Source organism: Psittacula echo (assembly GCF_963264785.1).
Source record: "Psittacula echo genome assembly, chromosome: 7".
Taxonomy (NCBI): domain Eukaryota; kingdom Metazoa; phylum Chordata; class Aves; order Psittaciformes; family Psittacidae; genus Psittacula; species Psittacula echo.
Genome location: NC_137740.1, coordinates 24,718,040 through 24,738,770, shown reverse-complemented (window position 1 = coordinate 24,738,770; position 20,731 = coordinate 24,718,040). Strand labels below are relative to the sequence as shown.

Here is a 20,731-nt window from a genome sequence, read left to right as displayed (position 1 = left end):
GTGTTACACCTCCCTCCCCTTTTACTCTTTTATCCCAAAGAAGGATTTCACAGATGAAAGGTGGATAAGAGAGAGAAACTTGATATCTTCCAACATGGTGAATTAGGAGAATTCATGCTCTCCTTCAAAGGCATCATTTACACATGCTTCGCAGTTGGAGAGCAGGTATCTTGCCTGAGCTACATCTTTAAAAATGAGACAATTAACATCACAGCAAGCAAAGAAAGATGACCCAGTCTGTGGTGTCATACACAGAAACAAAATTTCCTGATACACTGAAGAGAAAAAACAAGATTTTTGCAAGACAAACAGCGGAGACAGTAGAAAGCTCTTGGCAACCATAACACAGCCTGTCAAACTGACTGCTACAAATAAGAAGCTTTCCAAAAAAAACAATGGGGGGGGGGAAAGGGGGAAGGAAGATAATCACAGATTCTGGGGGGTGGGGGAATGGGATTGCCTTGCAGATGTTCAGAATCAAACTAGGAACTGATACAGCAAGAATGGCCTACTGTGCATGTTGTAACCTGAAGACAGTGCAAACTAGCCATGACAAAGACTAGCCAGACCACTACTTGAGACATGGGATTCAGCAGTGAATGTTGCTGAAGCAATACACCAAACAAGGAAAAAAGGAAAGAAAGGCAAGTTATCTTTATTAAGGCTGTAAGGACACACTAACTCTAATTCTCCATAATCATGCTGAAATCTATACTGGAAAAAGTATGAGCAAAAACAGGGCAGTAAGAAATAAATACATGAATAGGAATCACACCTCTTTCACAATTAACTGAAAACCTCACAGAAGACATTTAGCTCAAGAGCAGCTGATGATACAGTTTCGCTTAAGGAGAAGAAAAGTTCCTGTAACTGAAGTTTGCAATTCTATGTAATTAAGACATCACAGAATTAAGACCGAAGACGCACATGTAAGCCTGGGAGTCTCAATCAAAAAGCCAGAAAGATATTGTATGCTGTAGATGCTAAATAATACTCCTGGGACAACCACCCTAATTAAATGTACAACTGTGGTGGGCACTAAGTTAGGTATTATTCAGAAAACAGTTCTTGGAAAATATTAACTCAATGTTCACCATCGGTGTTTAGGAGTTGCAAGAAAGGGACCAATAAAGCACAAAACATTAAGCCATCACACATTTGCAGTGCATCTGCATTTTTCAAATTCTGCACATATTTCTGTTCTTAAATAACTGAAATCAAGAACAAAACTGATTACCTTTGCTTATTCTTTGCTATATAGGGGAAGTATAACATTTTTCAAAATGAAAAAGAATTATGACAATGGCCCAGAAATTCATATGTTAGAATGAGAAGGTGAATGGGAATTTCTAGAGAAATAGCAAGAAACAAACCTCAAGACTACTATGAAATCATCAGTTAGCAAGTTTATTGGGCTTATGGTTTTTTGTGTCATCATAATTCTTAGAATTTACAATTAAAATACATAATTCTTCACACAGATCACTGCAGAAACGAGAGGAAATTTCTTCCAACAGCGACTGGAGTGTCAATGACGGGTTGACCTCCTAATAGCTAAACAATTCAGAAACAAGCTAGCTCAAGAAGGCAACAAATGTACAGCCAGAAAACAAGGAGCCAGAACAGGGAGATTTCATTCTACATTTTCCTGCTGCTTAATGTTCACTCTGAGCAACTACAGCAGACTACTGTAAGTGACAAAATCTGCTGCTAAATGGACCTTTGATTCTAATCAAAGAAATGAGTCTTAGGCTTTACAGCAGTTTCTATTAGAAGAGAACTTAAGCTGTTGCTATATTCACATGGAGCACTGAGACAAATACCAGATTCATAAAAGTATCAGACGAAGTTGAGGCTGTGGCTGAAGGAAAGAAAGCACATCACCAGCTTTGCAGACATGTTTTACTGAGAGCACCAGTGTTACTAAGGTATACTGCTTGATCCAGTATAGCAAGAGTTTCCTACACTAAGGGAAAAGAAGAGATTTTAACTACCTAAACCCAACCCTCCTGCCCTTCTTTAAAGAGGTGACATGCTAGTATGGTATTGGAGCTCATCTCTAATAAGCAATTACTGGAGTGGCACAAGAGGTTTGACAGAGAAGCTTTGTAAAGGACCACCACACAAGTAGCACAAGGCTGAAACACATTTGCTTCCAGGCTGTGCATATATACCATAGCCAACAAACTTTTTGCAAACTCACCTGTGTGTAGAAGCCACTAGCTGCCTCTAAGAACAGAGAAAGGTTTGCCTGAACTTCACTCCGATTTGGATTTGCTCTGTTTTTCGCCTGACCCTGTAGCGTCGTGATCTGATTTTTAAAGGCATGATTCCAACTGAAAACAAGAGAAGCATTTTACTTTTTACTTTGGAAGTGTTTTATACAGATGGCATAAGCAACAAGCAAGAACTGTTTAATTACACAGCATCAGACATGGAAATGAAGAATATTCAAATCCAGGCAACATTCAGATTCCAAATGTTAAGTACAGAAGAACTACCTTTCCTCGCCTCTGTTAACTAGGGAAACAGATCCTCATACAATATAGCTAACTCTGTAATACCATTAAGATTTGCTTGCAATTGTTCCGTTTTACACAGCATGGCACTCCCTCCCTAAAACAGGGATGTTTAGTGTAGAAAGGATGTGGGGTGTAGAAATCAGGGTTAAAAATCACTCAGTAACTGAAGACATGGGCAGGACAACTCAGCCAGCCTACTCATCTTGCTTCTCAGTGCTGTAAGAACCAAATGCTTCTCTTAACTAAGCCTGTTACAACCCATGTTTGCATCTTAAATCACAGGGAATGGACTGAGGGCATGGAGAACACCCAGCAGGATCGTCCCCTGACTCTTAATGTGCCACAAGCATCCCCTAAAGTTCTCTCCTGACACCTGTTCTTCTGCTCAGCCCTACCTCAGAGGGCTTAAAATGATGGTCTTTAGCTCCTGTTGGACCTTGCTCAAAGCTCCAGGTGATTACATTATGCAAATTTCCTCCTTTCTGGAAACTCCAGAAACTTCAGCCCTTCCCTGAGAGCACAGAAGATGGACGTTTCTTAGTGTTCTCTCTTCCATCTGGCTCACCAAAACCCACTCCTGCATGAGATGGCTGCTACTAAATTGCCAGAAGTAAAATACAACTTACTGAATGTTCTTCATCAAATCTGCAGTGGATTCTCATGTTTTGCCCACAGCACAGCTCCCATTTTAAAGGAAATAAGGTAGCCATTCCACAGGATACAAATACTTTCCTGGAAGTCTCAGGGTTTCCTGCTCATCAGCCCAGTTTACATATACTACATATGTACATACATATACTACATACAAATTTATTGAGGTACTTACAGGTCCTGCTCCACTTTTTTATCTAAAGCGTATTCCAAATCGGTCACTAGCATTTTCTGATATAAGTCCTGTAGAGCTTGTCTGGATGTCCAGACTTCTGCTGGACCCAGCTTTGAATCTGAGCAACAAAAAGAAAAAACAAAGACACAACAGTTTTTGTAATAGTTAAGTTTACAGAGTTACTCTGATTTTTTCACTCACCTACCAAATGAAAGAACATAGCACAGTGTAAGATATCCAGTGCCAAATAACCACTCTTAGCACAGATTCATCAGAATAGTGAAATACAAGAACTACATATGGGTTGGGGATTGACTGACCAGTCTCCTACAACACCAGAACAAGGCACGACCAAAGGCAGCAGCTGGCAAGCTGGAAGGAAAAAAAACAGAAAAGCCCCACCAAAAAACCCAAAAGAGATAGGAGGTGATTCTCTGTAAGTCACTGAACTGCAGAACTTCTTTAGAAAAATTCCCAGGGTAGCCTGAAAAAAAAAAAAATAAATCTCTGAAAAGAAATCCATCAAGGAATGCTAAATAGGAGCCAGTGCTGTTGGTATTTAGAACATTGTGGGCAAGTCCTGCTACACGATCACCATTTTCCCTTTGGTAGCCATCTGCTTTCCATCACTGAGGGTGAATGCAAACAGTGCTCCTTGCTATCTCAAGTAACAAAGTTGAATTTACTACGCCTTGTAAAATCATTTGAGCTGGGGCTGTGGGAGTATAAGGGATGGGCTTCACACCCCAGGGAAACCCTTCTGCCAATAGTGTAGGCACTCCTGCTTGATTAGACAGGTCCAAGCACTTCATGGTCCTATAGGGACTAAACCAACCTGCTACATGTACTACACCAAGGTAGTAAGTACAGCTGAGCTAGATGTGCTTTATGCTAGACGCTTGTACTGTGTGGCTGATACATTAATACAAACCACTTCCTATAAACATAGCTTAAAACATAGCTTGTAGCATTTCATAACATACATGGGCTGCACTTTTATAACACATGTGGTAATGTTCAGATCAACATTTCCATCACCAGGTTTCTCAAAACCATCCAGACCCTTGCTAATCCCAAATACACCAGTTCCTGTGGTAGTCAGGACAGGAGTCTCTGGGAGAAGAGGTGCAGCTTGATCTCAGTCTCCAAATGCTTTAAAACACCAAAAGTCAACTTTAAGAATACATGCATTTTAGATATAGAGAATTCTTAGGAACAAAAAACATAAGGAACAGGAACCAAGTATTAGCAGCTAGATCAACTGTATAAGAAAGGCAATTACCTGTCATGTCAGCCTTCAGGACTTCTGCCTGCCTGTAAGAAAGCAATAAAACACTAAATTAGAAACAGACCGATCAAAAGAATTGAATTATGCTAAAACACATTCATGAAACAGTAAGCAGATAAAGTAGGGCCAGGTCTGTAGAGGCTGCCTACAACCTACACTGCCAGAGTTTACTCCATGTAGTATGGATTTGAATTACAATTCATACCATCACAAAAGTCAACTGTTCCCTTTTCCCTGCTAAGCCTAAATCTCTTTCAGAAAAAAATATAAACTAAAACACTTATACTATATTTTAAGCTTTACATAGCAGCAGTGTCCTGCCAACATTAGTGATACCTGCTTACTTGTAACTGAGAATTTCATATTAACTTTGTCACACATGAAATGCAATAGCCAACACAGAGCAAAGCAAACTCCCATCAGCACACAGCTTCAGCCCTCCCTGCCCCTCCACACTGCACTAGCTTTTGGAGAGGTGATAAGAAGACTATGTCTTTCTCAATTACCTCTCTTTCATTGAGCTGTCTCCCTAAAGTCATAGTCTGATCAGGTTTCCACAACCACCATACAGAACATACAGAAAGAATGACAACCACAGACCATCTATCACTTCTTTGCTGAAAATCCTATACAAATCCCCACTGCTGGTAGAGGCTGGCAAATAGTTTCTCAAACAGAGGAAAACCAGGACACAGCTCTCAAAAAATATTTACAAATGGTCATCAATGTCTGGATTGAGCAGGTAATCGAGATGCTATAGTTAAGCACTGTGTCAGCAGTACATAAAAATGGAAGGGGCAGCACTGATGGCCTGTTTGACCAACACAGAATTAATACAGGGCAGGCAGAGGCAGAAGGGGCACAAGGCTGCCTCATTTGGCTGGGTTTTGGAATATATCCCCTTCCTTTAGCTACATTTAAATGCTTACATATGTTTGCAAAGAGTGCAAGATTTCCATACCAGACATGGAATTCTCCTAGCATATGAAATACCCACTTCCACCTGCCTCTCTCAGCAAAAAGATGGAAGTTGCACTGTGACTAACATAAAAGTCAGATGCCAGCTCGGGAAAGAACGGAGAGCCAGGAAAAAGCATCACCTCATCCCTAAAGAGGCTTCAGAAAGAAGCATCTGCTTTCTTTTGCCAATGTGAAGTTGTAGTGATTATAAAAATAGTTTTTCAGGTTGTTCTGGGTTCTATCTACTGGCCACAAGTTATAGGGAAGGTTTTGAGACCTACATCAGGATTAAAAGATGTCATAATAGTGTCACCATTTCACTAGGAAGATATATACTGGCAAATACCTTCAAAAATTTTCTTTTATTAAAAGCAATAATTATCTAAAGTAACTCACCATAGTGAGCATAGTCACCACAGTGTACCATCCAAGAAGCAACAGCATTCTCCAAGAGCTTTAATTATGATCTAAACTGTTGCCAGAAGTAAATCTGTACATTATTCACCTGCTTCACAAATTTAATCTATTTAAGATAACTTCTTTTTGTTTACTTCTTTCAAGAAGGTGTTACTACAATTTTTTTTCAACTCCTAACAACAGGGAACACTATAAGAGATAACCTATAATTACTGACACAAAAACAAGGAAAGATTCAGATATTGTGTCACAAGAAAGCTGAAAGCCCAAGAAATACTTCTGCTTCATCCACATGGAGATAATGAAAGGACCCTAAGCAATGCCCCCTACCCACTGCTACAGGTGGCAGCACAGGAAAGAGCCAAACAAAGGACAGCAATCTCCTCTGCATGCTGCACACTGGAAGCCTGTAGGACACTGACCTGCAACTCTAGTCAAGCACAAAGCTGGGCCAATTCTGTGATGCTGTGACTTGGCAGCTAGAAATGCCACTACTCAGAAGGAAAAGTTGACTTGCTCAGGTGCTGAAGTCTCTTTTTTTTGAGCAGCCAGCCAAGTTAGTACAGTTTGGCTCACACTTTAAATATTTGCCAGTTGTGCAAACTTCTTTGAGCCAAAAACACGATCTGCATTGCCAGAGCCTTGAATCCTACCAAGAGGCTCAGCATGAGCAGGACATGCAGTACTGCTCCAGCAAACACTAGCCCAAAATTCTCCTCCAAGTAAAAAGACTCTGCCCTTTAAAAGCCAAGAACTGCTTCTCTGAAAATTACTTGTGCAGAACTACCTTCCACTATGTTAATCTTTAAAGGCGGAAATACAGACAGCACCACTAGAAAAGCCTTCTTCAAAGTTTTGACTAGCTGCTACCTGGAGAATTTAGATGAAGCCTCAACACCTACATTAGTGCAACTGCTGACAGATGCTCTGTAAATGCATAGCCCTAACAATATGGCTGGACCTGAACTTTTGCTAAGATGTTTTGGGGTTTTTTTGGAGCACCTTTTTTCGAAGGGAATACTCACGGGCTTACAGAATGAGAGCCTTTAGTCACAATCTCTTCACCAGCCATAAAGCAAACTGCCTTTTATAAGCTTGCAACAAGCTACACTAAGGGGATTATCACTTATATACATTTTATTAAAAATCCCCTTAGTGTAAGTTATTTCAATGCTTCCTAGAGGCCAAAGGAATTAGTAAAGTATGTCTAACATTAGCATGCTCTGTTTCTCATTTCCACCTAAAACCAACTTCTATTTAAAACAGCTGCATCTACCATGGCTAACCCAGGATAAGAGAGGACAGCCTGGGTACCAAACTTGCTCTGCATCAGTGGCAAAATATTAACATTTTGAAGAAAAAATATGCATTGCCTGTTCTTTGAACAGACTTTACAAAGAGCTTTGGCTGGTGCTGAAAGACTCCTAATGGTCACAAGCTGGAGTTCACTGATAACAGCAAGTGATGCTGACAGTACAAATGGCTCCTTATATTGTCAAGCATCTAAAAAGCTTTCTAGTCCGTATATTTTCTTGCTCCACCTCATATTGAATTTGCACTAGAATTACTCATTGTGGTGCAAAAATATGTGGCCTGCCAGCAAACTCGGTACAACTTAGTTACACATTTTATCATTTTAAGAATACTCTCAAGAACATTCTTATCCAGCTGGACTCAGCTGTTCAGTCCTCAAGTTAAGTTTCCCTGAATTTGTTCATCCAAATTCAAATAAGCACAAACCATAGTTTAAAAATAATTGTATTTCAAGAATCTCCATTAGACGATGTATCATCTTGATATATCGTGATAGCAACTCTTTATAATTTCCTAACCAAATATATATTCAGCCCTGTCCTTTAATCAAATCTGAAACTCAAATACAAAAGCCTTCCACTCAACTCAATAAAACAGTTTGACAGCTAAAGGAATTTTCATTTTATTCAAATACTTGAAAAGCTTCAAAACTTTAAACCACAGCAGTAAGGACTTTCTTTTGAAGTTCTGAAGGCATAAGTTATATTAAAATTTAAGTACCCACAGACTACAAGGGTAACTTTTCTTCTCTTAAGAACCTGGCAGTATATAAAGTCCTGTTCTGCTGTAAGGGGAAGTCAGACACTACATTCAGCCTGAATGAACCATCAGATTTAACAAAGGAAGAAAAGACAGATGGTGTTTTGTTCTTCCATTTTCAAGTTTTTACCATTTTTCATCAATTAGATTTTCCCTAAGCAGAAAAAGAAAGTAAGTTGTTCCCCTTAGGCTGGTAAACACTACAGAAAGGAAACACCACAAATACAGGGATTTCTCTCTCATATACATTTTCAAGTGTTCAATCCATCACACTGAGAAACTGAAAGGTACATCAAAAGTTCATATAATCTGACCTATCCTTTTATACTAGAATAAATTTTCTTAATTTTCTTTTAAAATCCTCCAAGGAAATATCATACAACCTCAATGGTTAACTATTCTATTGCTCAGTGACAGTCCAGAAGGCTTTTCTGAAACTCCAGCTTAAGGCCCCTCCCTCTGTTGCTCACAGCACATCCAGCTGCCTCTATAAGAGGGCAATGTTAGTTCTACAGAAGCACAGTTTTGTTAACAAGGTTCATTATCAAGCATACAAAAGCCAATAAAATTAAGCCCAAGTTTTTAAAGCAGCAGCCTTGTGTTACCCAGCTAACACCCACTATTTCTGAAAGTCCAACAGGTCAAAGTCAAGTGTCACACCACACTCCTTGTATTTACACAGCAAGGATAAGCCAGGCACAATCTGCTATGGCATGACACGTTCTATAAAAACTGTGGAAAAATCTCAGACCTCACACAAAACAAAAACAAAACAAACAAACAAACACACCCCCCCAAAAAAAAACCCACACAAAACCAAAAAACCCCAACAAAACAAAAAAAACCCCACTCACACGCAAAAGACCCCCCAAACAAACAAAATAAAACCAAACCACCACACACCCAACACCCAAAAAAAACACCACCACCACCAAAATCCCCAACACAAACCCAGGACATTCTGCTTTCTACCATGCCTAAAGGAGAACTTCACTTGGTTTTCCCCTAGCAGCCCTGAAGAATCAGCATCTGTATCAGTTCCCTTATTCCAATCTCAGTAACACAAAACCCCAGATAAGGAATTGAGGATTTACAGCACTAAAATGGGTAATGAGTCCAGGCAACTGAGCTTATAAAAGCAATCAGAATGCAATCACTTGTTCTGTGAATACTCTGCAAACTAAAAAACATACTAAATGGTCAGGTCAGGGTAGTTTCACTCCAGGCAGGAATATGTATTCCTGCACTTCTCTTTCCTGGAAGTCCATGCAGAAATTGTACCACAACCAAAAGTGCCCGTAGCCTAGCAAGCCTTAGCAGGAGGTGAATGATCTGAAAGCTCACCAAGAGCACTACCAGAAAATTTTCCTTTTTCTGAAAGAGAATAAGATGCAGAACGTGTATAAAATAAATGTAGGAAATCTTTCTTTTTGGGTTGTGAAGGTAAATTTTCTATGCTAGCACACTAAAAGGAAAATCAACACTTCCTATACACTTAGCACCTAAATTACTATTCTATTTTAATCATTCCAATACAAGGCAAGGCTCATACCTAGAAGGAACTCCAAAGCAACACCCAGCAACTACTATTTTAGATTTTGCTCAAAATAATAGTTAACTTCAACAAAAATTTCAAATGGCTTAATACATCAGTGTTTTGGAGTGGTCTGAGTGTTATTTTGTTTGTCTTATAGTATGCCCATGTCAATTCAGGGCAGGGAAAGCTGTAGAAAACACTATAAGCATGGGCACTTAATGTTTTACAGTGGATTTAGGGGAGAGTTGGGTTACTCAGAAGCCCCTAAACACTGTATCCCAAGACTCCAGCATTCACATCTGAAGTTCAGTGCTGAGCAAAATTACTTAGTGATTGACAGTTTTATGGTAAATAAGCATTCTTCCTTCCATTCCTAAGAGTAACCACTAACACTTGCTAAAATATAAAGCTTTATTAGCAGTTTTTAGAGACTCACTGGGCACTAATCCTTTACAGCTGTTACACTTTGCTAAAGGTTGGATTTTGAAAGATACAGAAATAACTGACTTCCCAGAACTATTTTGTAGACAGCAACTGTATCTCTAACTATGACCTGTCAAACGGAAATATTGTTAAAGCAATCTTAGGATTATGTACACACTCAGATTTTTGTACCTGAATAACAGCAGCAGGGAATTTGTGGATATCTTTGATATTCCTTTACCTATTAATTCAACATCACCTAAATATATCAGGCTTCAGACAGCAGCTCGAGTTACAGCCTCACATATCTTTTCCTGAAAGGGTAACTGGATGCAGTCAGGATTTTGCAGTAGCATAGGGAGTCCAATATACATTTTACTTATTTGTATATAGACTTTACCTACTTGTGTATCAGATACATATTGTTTAACACGGATTTTTTACAAATCTTTATGGAACAAGTTTCTAATGTTCCAAATTTGCAAGTGTTGCTACCTAATTTAAGTGACTATAGTTTCTATAAAGTACTGAAATCACTTGCTTTGGGAGCAGGCAGGTTTTGGTGATGTCAGCTCTTACTGACTTAGCAAGAGATTTTCAGGCTGTAAGTCATAGAGTTAAATGCTCCATGTGCCTTTTACACTGAAAGGACATTCTTCACAGACATTTGTCAACAAAAGACACCTCCAACAGTACAACCTTATTGTCAATTTTAAGTGCTAATTTAAAGCTTACTATTCCTGTGACAAGCAGCTGAAAACAGGGTAGAGCTAATTTCTTTGACCAGTGACTTTTTCAGATTGCAGTCATAGATCAAAGCCACACACAAACAATTAATTCAGCATCAGTGTAAAATTGCAAGTAAAAACAAACTGCTCTGCAAGAAGATGCTAAAGCAAAGCAATCACCACCTGAATACAAACTCCCTCCACAGGGAATGTTGTGATGGTGAGAAGTGGGGACACAGAATAGGATTTTTTTTTTTTTAATCCCATCTTTCCCCTTTCTCCTAGTCCCAGCTCTATCAGAAGCCAGTTATAATAATCACCTTCAAAAAACAACCACCAAAACCAACTCTTCCTATGTTTGATCAGAACTGACAATCTTCCTTCCTGGAGAAGAGTAAAAGTACGCTTGCAGTGAGTTGCATTCAAACTTCGCTTTTTTCCTTCAGTTTCACAGAAGTCAGCTCCTTTGTCTCCATATTTCTAGAAAACAATGTGTCCAACAGACAAAAGCTATCCCTAGGGAATTTTAGATGCGCTTACTCTCCAGGTTAATCTACATGAAAGGAAATACAAGGCTCCTACCCTGCTCAGCATTCAACTGTCTCCACCCAAGTCTCTGCTCTCCCTCTTGGTGTAGCCTAGAACTCATGTCAAGCACAGGAGCAAGTCTGAGCCTTGTTAGAAGAGCAGTGTTGCAAACCTGAGTTAAATGCCTCACAGGCAGTCATTCAGAATCAACAATATGCTTGTGTCTGTTCCACAGAGTTATAAAATTTAAGTCAGGAGAGTAACCTTTAAACTAAATACCTAATACATTTAAATTCAAACAAAAATAGATTGGAATAAATGTACAGGGTTAAGACTAGCTCAGGAAAGCTCAGCTGCATTTTTCATAGTCACTGGTTTGTATTTTGAAAATATTGACTACAGTGTTCTCTAACTTCCCATTTTGACATACTAGTTACTTGGAATTTTACTGGAGCTGTAAGGGAGAAAACTAACTTCTAAATGGATGTTGCCCATGAAAGAAAAGCACAAAACCTCCAGACACCTTTACCTCATTTACCTTCCAGAAGCTGACAGTGTAGCTCCACAGGTAACCCTGACAGGAGTTAATTACCAAAGGATTAAACAAACAAATATATATATATAAATATTAATAACTATTAAAAAAATAAAGCATGCTCAGGAAATAATGAATGGATAATTAATAATGTGTAGTACATCACAGCATGGCTATCTTTTATATGTTGAGGAATGCCTTTAAATGAAAGTTTCTAATAACAAACAGTCAACAAATGCTCTTACAGAATACTCAGTCTGCTTATCAGCATCCATAGAGTAACACATGTACTGCAGTGACCAACAGTGCATCAGCTTTGCAGTTGACCTGAGAACAAGTCAAAGGCAAAAGGTTCAAGATAGAATACATTATCTATTTCCTTAATCTTTTGTACCATCCATTGGACAAGCTAGTTTTTTAAAACTAAAGCAATCGTAAAGGTGTGAGGACATAAAACTTCTTCAGAATCACCTTCCAATCTACTCAGAACATTAGCAATCCACTCCTTTAAAAAGATCTCAGAAAAATCAGAAAGCTCTGCTCACTCACTACCCACAACAAGTAACTTCTAGTAAGCACATAGAATGGTTATTAGGTCTTACAACTACAGTGCCAGGCAGGACATGAGAGGTCTGCAGCTGAGCTACCTTCCTTCCCATGGTAATTCCCACCAGGTTTTAAGATTGAGCAAGGAAACACAACAGAATTACTTTCTAAACAAAAACAAAAAAGGCAAAACAAAAAAAGAAAAAAAAATCAACCCACATACAACAAATTATGCCCTTGTAGTACCACTATCTTTTGTTCTTTCAAATCCACTCTGATTTGAGTGCACACAGTATCAGGTTTCAGTTGTGATAAATACATAGTAACACCAGTATTCATTTGTTAGATTACAGTTCCTGACTTGGTAAAAATTTCACCTGTGTTAAGGGCTGGAAACCGCAGACAAAAGATGTTAAAATAAGTGATCATTTTAGTTTTATTTTTTTTTAACAGCTTCTGCATTATGAAAACCCTGTCCAGAATTATGGAAAACACAAATCTGAGCATTAAGATCAGTTTCAAATGGACATCATGAAATCAGTTTCAGAAAGTTACACTGTTTAAGTCAGCCTTGCAGAAGGCAGATCAGCTAAGGTCAGGTAGCAGATGCTAACCCTCCCTGGACATTGTGTGAGATCTCCCAGGCAAGTATACAGTATTCAATTCAAAGGCTGGTAATTACACAGTTAATTTAGTGACACACTTTTGCAACATGGATAAAATATTCCCTCTCACCCACCTGTGGAGCTGGAGAGCTGAGCGGCTGAAGTTAGGAGGTAGTTAACAAAGGTGACATACACTTCCCCCGGGGAAGTCTCCACCTCACTTTCCATGAAGAGAGCAATACCTGCAGATCTCTAAATCCTGACGTTCAGCTGTAGCAGTTTCCTGTTACCTCTAGCCTTCACTAATAAACTGAGGTTTAAAACCAATATACCTTGCTGATTTTCAGTGTTTTCTGTGGACTCCCATCCTCTCAACCCCAGCCTCTGACATTACTCCTTGCCGGGTGGCAATCACTGATCCTTATGCTCAGTAAGCCTGAGAATGACTTCAATTGACACACGAGGTAATGACCACGAAAAAGGAGTCAGTTATCGTCTTCCCTGCTAAGTAGCAGATGGAACAAGACCAAGAGGTGGCAAAAATAAAGGTAACACTCAGATTAAATCTGCGTATGATCCTAATGGCAAACTGCAGCTTAGAAATTATTTTCAGTTCTCCACCATGAAACTAAATGCAAGCCACACTCTGAAAGCAGAGCAATGGTATGAAGGCTGAACACCAGTCAGGGAAAATTATACAGTCCATTTACGATAATTAAATGGGTACTCAATGCATCATTGCCAATAGTTTACAGGAGTTTCATTAGCTGCTCCCCATTCTCTATTAGAAACACACAGGCAACACTGTTCTGAAACATACTTACTTTTCAACTAGAGCATATTTGAATAATTATTTCCCACAAAAATATGGAAGTAAGAAAGAGGTGGAAAACACAAGTTTAATGCAGCTCTATCAAATTCAGTCACTTCTAATGGAGAAATAAAATTAAAAATAGCATGATTGCTAAATTTTGACCTCAAACACACAACCAGCAATATTTACTACAGAGGGGGAGTGCTGCAACACTTGACTATCTCAGTTCCCTGCTGTGGTTCTCCTCGGTTCAGGAGTGTCTCATCAAGATGGGCTGTCAGTTACAATACCCAAGTGTTCACCACCAAAACACATGTAGTCCTGGAATATGTAAAGTTACTCTCTTGTCTGTGTTCAGCTGAAGAAGAAACCTATGAGCAATCCAATCAGCTCAGATCCAGCAAATTTTATTAGTTCAGAAGGAGTAAAGCAGCATGGATACGCTAATACAAGACCTGCCTCTCTCTAGGAAGGGTGCAATTTGAAGCTTCTGAGCCCTGTCGAACACAAATGGGTCTGGAGGAAAACCAACCTGGCTGAAGTGGTACAGATCACCTGGTCAAGTCCAGCTGACCTCTGCAGCAATGCCTATAGCAGGTCCAAATTGCCTCAAAAAGGAGCCACCACTGCCATTGCCCTGCAGAACACTCCCAGGTACTGCCAGTTAACCAGTAACCTACCTTTCCATTTTACAAGCTAATGACTTTGTTAGCAGCAAACAGCTGAGCAAATTTATAACTTCCAAGGTTAATCCTGCTTTGGGTAATTAAATGTTTTTATAAAAATGATTTTATTTCAAATTTAAATTCCAATACTTTAAGACAGAGTCCCTTTTAGTTCTGTATAGAAAAGTTTACATGATGTTCAGCCAACTACAGATCACTATCTGCTTTATAAATCATGTATAGAAAAATTTGGGGGTTTAGAAAATCTTTACTAAACTCTGTAGGAAACAAAAATCTGCATGCCATTTTCCATGCTGCAGTCTCCCTTTCAATAGTTAGTTAGATCAGACTTCTTTGTTACACTCATTTTGCCTTCTGCAATGGCTGAGGAAAAGGCTCCATAGCAATGGACTAACATCCAGCCTGAAGATCAAACCTTGAGGCTTGAAAGGACCTCAAAAGGTTACAGCAGAGACAGTCTTCACTCATAGTTAGAGCGAGAAGACACTTTCTGAACCTTTGCTGCATATTAAGCAAGAAGGGATGATGGTGAAAAAAGATTCAGCATGTGACTACACAACTACCGGTTACTAACTCAACACTTGCATGTTACCCAGGTTGCTCAAGCCAACTCAGCATTTCACAGCCCTGGCATTTCACTTAGCACCCACAACAGCCTGGATCTCATGATCAATTGTTTTGTATAGTATACCAGCACATCCAAAACAAATTTTAGAATAATTTTGGCACTATTTTTCAGCATTTGACAATAAAGCATGGAGACTAAGTGAATCACGCTGCTCTATCCCCAAAATCTGAAATACGTATATTTAACAGCATTGTCAACCACACAAACAAAATCTCCTGCAGCAGAGTCCTTTACAACTCTAATGAAGATCCCAAAGATCTTCATGTCTTTCTGATCTCTCATTCCTAAAGACTCCTGGGTCTTTAGGACACTCTTTGGCCACTTCACTTAACACACTAACATAGCAGTTTCTAGGTTTGTAGTCCTCAGAATTATTTCAGGAATTAAAAGAATCAGTTATACATGACAGAAAATGTATCTTTTTATAACCATCTTTAATGCAGAGTCCACAGAATTTTACCTGATTTTGAGAGTATCCCAAAATTATGTCTACCTCTAACATTACATTATGTAGTCACATCATCTTTCTTAGTGTTCACTTCTGCCTAGCCATCTATGATGAAATCTACCAAAATAGTCTGTAGCTGAACAAGCAGCATCAGCAAGCATTTGACGTCCTCATTAGAAACATACTGGAGATATCTTTCCAGATAGTTTAAAGCTTTAGAGGTTATTTTAGTCTTTGATACCAAAATCAAGAGTACTGCAGCTAAAGCTGGACTGTGCACCCGGTAAGCCATAATCCCCTACAACTGTCTCTGCCCCAAGCCCATAATTTCCAGAGTTCACCTCCAAACAAAATAAAACTCTAAAATTAAATATTCAGGGTATGTTCAAAGTGGGTGGAAAATTGCCAGACGTTTATGCCCTAGCATAATCTATGTAACATGCTCCTAAATTAAGGCCTATTAATTCAAATGAATGTTGAATTTATGACTTTTTCTAGTTAAAGGCTTCATGTATGTTTACCTTTATGCATATTGATGGTATTAAGACAAACTGAAATGCTTTCTAGATTTTTATTGCAAGTTTTCTCTGCATCTTTTAATAATTTAATTTACTACCACTAACCCATATAGAAATCTCACCTTTTTCTTCATATCAAAATAACTTTTATTTTACTAGTAACTGCAGCTGAATGTTGGTGTTTTAAGAGCTGCCCAGTTTTCATGCTTTATATACTCTTGGCAGTTTAGGGGTTTTATTTAATATGTGGCTTAAATTCTTTGGACACTATTTTTACTGCTACTCACAAAAACCAGACCCACAAGTAGATCAGCTTTTTTAAGGGAGCAGCTGGCCAGATCAAGCCTCTATGCTCAGAAGTTTTGTCCCAGCACTGTCCTCAACAAGGATTTACACTACTTCAAGACAGACAACTAGCATCTATATAAAAGACAAAAGTTTCATCCCATTCTTCTTTTCCCCCCCTCTTCATAGGTACAGATGGTTAGCATTTCTATTTTTGGTTATTATTAGGCTAGTCTTGAAAAACTATCCTAAAAGACCCCTCTTGATGTATCTTAAATTAAGAGCACAGACGCTCAAAGGCACTGTCAAAATCTATACTGACTGCAGAAGGAACCGAAGTCTGTCAAAGGTTCTTTGTTGGCTGTAGGAAACCCTAGTTTAAAAAAAAGATTATCACACAGTTGCAGCTGTTTGACACACAGCAATATCCACGTGCTTTCTTCAAATCATGGTGAGACCAAGACAGGACATAGCAAAGCAAATACCAGGAGACTTTAATTGCAACAGAAAATACAGCAGCAGAATTTATAGGATTATCATAAAACAAAAGGGGGGGAATGGCCTTCCCAATGAATTTATCAAAAACATATTTCTTTCTATTCCTGACACCACCTACAAGGAAGTTAAACTGTGATAAATAACACAGCACAGACCACTGGGAGCCCAGGAGGCCCTAGAACAGGCTGGCTCCAAATAAACTTCCCTTTGCTGTAGACTGATGAAATGGGAACTATCAAAGCCTCATTAAATCAAGGCACCAAGAAACACCAAGTAAGTCTTGAATAAAGACTCTCGGTGCCCAAAAGGTCTGTTTTACTGCATTCATACAATAAGCCTAATTTCTGCCTAAGTTTCTTTAGAATAATTCAAGAAATTTTCCCTGCATTCATTTGGCAGAGTCAATCTTAAAGGTTTCGCTGGAAATACATTCAGTATTAATTTCTGATTTCCTAACAGCTAGAGAGCAGCTAAGATAACTTAGTCATATGACAAGTGGGGCCCAGACTCAAAACAGACAATACTTCAGAGGGTGGGAGGAAAGAAAATAAAAATTAGCTCACATGTATCAATATTAGATGAAGCAGAAAACTGTTCAATAGGGCTGAGCACTAGAGGATACTTTCAATGCCACAGACAATGAAGTATGAGAAATAGACTCCCAATGTATTCGAAACATCATTAAGCACTTTCAGAAAAATTACACTTCTTTTCCCTAAAAGTGGAAGAGAAATTTAACTCTAGCAGGACTCCAAAGTACCTCAAGGGTATCTCTGATTTGAGTCCCATCAGTGAAATTCAGTCTGTCGCCCACAGCTGTGTAACAATCCCAAGAGACTCCTCAGCCTTCTGGTTCCTTATGATAATCCCTTGAGTGCAGAAGCCAGTGTGAATAATCAGAGAAAAGTCCTACTGAAATAGAGAAAGAAGAGAAAGCAGACCTAATGTTACTCAAAAGGCTCTTACTCTACCCCAACTCACAGCATTACATTGATCTGAACAGGTAGCTGCTGATTTAATTTGGAAGAATACACAGTATCAGAACACTGCTTAATCCATTGCCCCCTCATTTGGTTGCCTATGAAGTCCCCAAGCTTATGATCAGAAGTTCTTAAATTCAAATGGGGAAAAAAAAGGCAGTGGCCAGACAAGTCTTGAAATGTGGCCTAAAGGCAGGACTCCAAGCATGGCTGCACAAGCAGAAGGTAGTGATAAAGCCAGTACAACTGTAAAGCTACGTTCAACGAGATACTGCATGCAACAACATGAGTTCTGAAGGGGCACGTACAAAAAAAATGCCACCAGCCCTTCCCTTCCTGTGTGAACAGCACAGACTAATGTCTGCCCACTTATACTCCTTATACATTATAGCTGCATTCCTTAACTGCTTTTCCATCATTCCTTACACTAAGAGCGCATTTCTACTAGTGAATCTCTAATTGCTTTTTTGAAGATTCGATGGCTGTAATGAAAGACCCTTAAAACTCTATAGTCCCCAGCAATTCCTCACCCAGCAAAATCAGGCACTGCAGCAAACTATCCTCTCTTCCTTCCCCAGTCACCATGCACTTGAACTGCTATCACTCCTCTGATTTTTGCTGGCTGAGCAGAGCAGTAAAGATGCCAAGGCATCTATCCATCAAGTCACTGTCTTCTACCATCAACCCAAGCAGCCCTGAGCAATGACTTCAGCCAGCCTTTTCTTCTCAAGTGGGAAGCACCAAGATATCTGAAAATGCATGCAATAGCCGATGTGGTAAATTGAAAAGCAGGGCAGCTTCATGTTCCATATAGATTGATTTAAACAAAGCTTTAAGTTGCTTAATGTAAAAGTTAACATTACAATTCAGTGTCGAGTTTATTTGGAGACAAAATGTCTCATTGTAGCAGGCTAGGGTTACTTGTTATGAAACTGCTATGTGGAAGATGAACTCTTAGAATAGATGATTTTACAAGTAGGTTGAATATCATGGTATACTTTATATTGAGTACTTCAATAAAACAGCTAAGCATTCACTAAGCAAACGTGTCTTCTTACCATGCAATGAAACCAAGAAACACAGCAAAGTAAAAAAACCTACCTCCATATCCAAGGAAGGGGGCAGCCTTTTCAAAATGCTTTGGTGCAGCTTAAGTGCCCCATCAAAACTTCACATAAACATCACCTGGTTTCAGTGCCACAACAGAACCTTCGTCTCTTCAATAAAGATCAAACACTACAGTAATATGCAAGTCAGAACAAGAACTAACTGCTACAAGAATAATCCCTTCCATAAATAATAAATAAATAAATACAGCTGTAACTTTACTTACACTAATCTGCACTTCTAGGTCACTGGAACACTGTTTTGTAAGTAACATCAAGCACAGCACAAAGAAACTGTAAGCTGTATTCTGCAGCAAGAAAGAAAAGGGGAAGACACTCAGCCCAGACTGAAAACAGGGGTACTATTAGTAACAGTGATACCAGTTACATTCTACATATATATAACAGTATATTTTTATATTCCATATATAGCTACCACTATAGGAAATGGGGCATTATTTACTAGTGTTATGTGTTAGTGAGCACTTTAATGATAATGAGCACTATCACTAGAAGAAGCAGTCCCACTCTGACTTTATTATTAGGGCCTTACTCCTGTGGCACACAACCTCACCCCTTTTCTCTGCACATGTCTGATAACACGATGAATGGGATCAGAAAACCAACTCAGGGAAAACTTCGTGGGTCAAAACCAAAACAAAAGCAGTTTTAACCTAGCACAGTTCCCTAGTCCAGTTCACTGAAGACCTGGCCATAAACTTTCGCTGTAAAATCAGGGCTGAGGGTGAGAGAAATAGCAAGTGTCTGTCAGGAGCTGTTCAAGTTTAAAACATGCCCTTTGCCTGTATGGCCAAGCTTTTGCCAAGCACTAAACAACTAGGGTCAAGTTCTCTGATTATTGCAGCCCACTTCCCTCTGGCACACATTCATACACAGTCACCTTCCTGCCAGTCCCTCCAGCAGAAAAATGTGCCCACCACATGCTAAACCGTACATGCATTCAAATCCTCACTATTTACTCCATACAGAAGAGAAAACTCAAACTCCACACACAGAGAAGCACATGCGTGGCTGACACGAAGCTCTGCATCTGGTGATTTGAACTGGCTGAGCTCTACTTATTTCTCTTTCAATAGACAGGCTCATTTGGATCACTCTTCTATCCAGCTAACTTTCATAAAGTTAATGGTGACAAACTTTGAAAATTCTATCCCTCTACAGAAGACCACTAAATTTTGTTAAAGCCACTTGAGAAAGGGAAGAAAAAAAGTGGTAAAGCAGTACATTTGCACAAGCCCTGCTTCTTTAGCAATCTAGACACGAAAAAAGTATCAGAACTATGACTGTACACCCAGACAACTTGTGACTTTAGCACAAGTTGCCCATGGGTGGCAGGAGGATGCTCAATAATACAAATCTCTGTGACAAAAGAAGGGAGCAAGTAATAGCTGCCCAGACCCCCAAGGTTCATGTCCTGGGGCTCTCAGCAAGATTAATTTCCTTCAGCAGAAAGATCAGAGTAAAATTGCCTGACACTTCTTTATTGTAATTTTTTTTTTTTTTTTACTTCATAGCTCACCACAAAAAGCTTGTTGACCAGGAGTAAGTAGTAATCATCAATCTTATCTGCCTTTTAAAATCACTACCTTCACTCTTAAAGAAGAATAAGTATTGCTCATACTAAATATTAGCAACAATTCTAGTTATCAAATGCTAAAAACACCTTGTATGGAGAAGAGGGAGGAGGACAAAATAAGAAGAAACACTTTCCTTTTATGTTCCCCCTAAGAAAACACTGTGCTACGAGGCACCTTCTGAA

General features: G+C 39.1%; 1 protein-coding gene across 7 annotated transcripts in view; it reads right to left on the bottom strand.

The window, feature by feature from the left end:
- SMG7 (SMG7 nonsense mediated mRNA decay factor) overlaps window positions 1–20,731 on the bottom strand; it is a 52,740-nt gene that overhangs the window by 27,547 nt on the left and 4,462 nt on the right. For 5 of the 7 annotated variants that reach the window (XM_080622744.1, XM_080622750.1, XM_080622749.1 and 2 more), the window contains exons 2-4: window positions 4,631–4,662; window positions 3,349–3,466; window positions 2,204–2,336 (exon numbers count right to left, since the gene is read on the bottom strand). In XM_080622744.1, coding sequence (XP_080478870.1) covers window positions 2,204–2,336; window positions 3,349–3,466; window positions 4,631–4,662 — 283 coding nt within the window. Of the gene's footprint in view, window positions 1–2,203; window positions 2,337–3,348; window positions 3,467–4,630; window positions 4,663–17,625; window positions 17,778–18,375; window positions 18,421–20,731 lie in introns of those variants that run through there. The other 2 variants (XM_080622746.1, XM_080622745.1) reach the window with 2 other exon arrangements.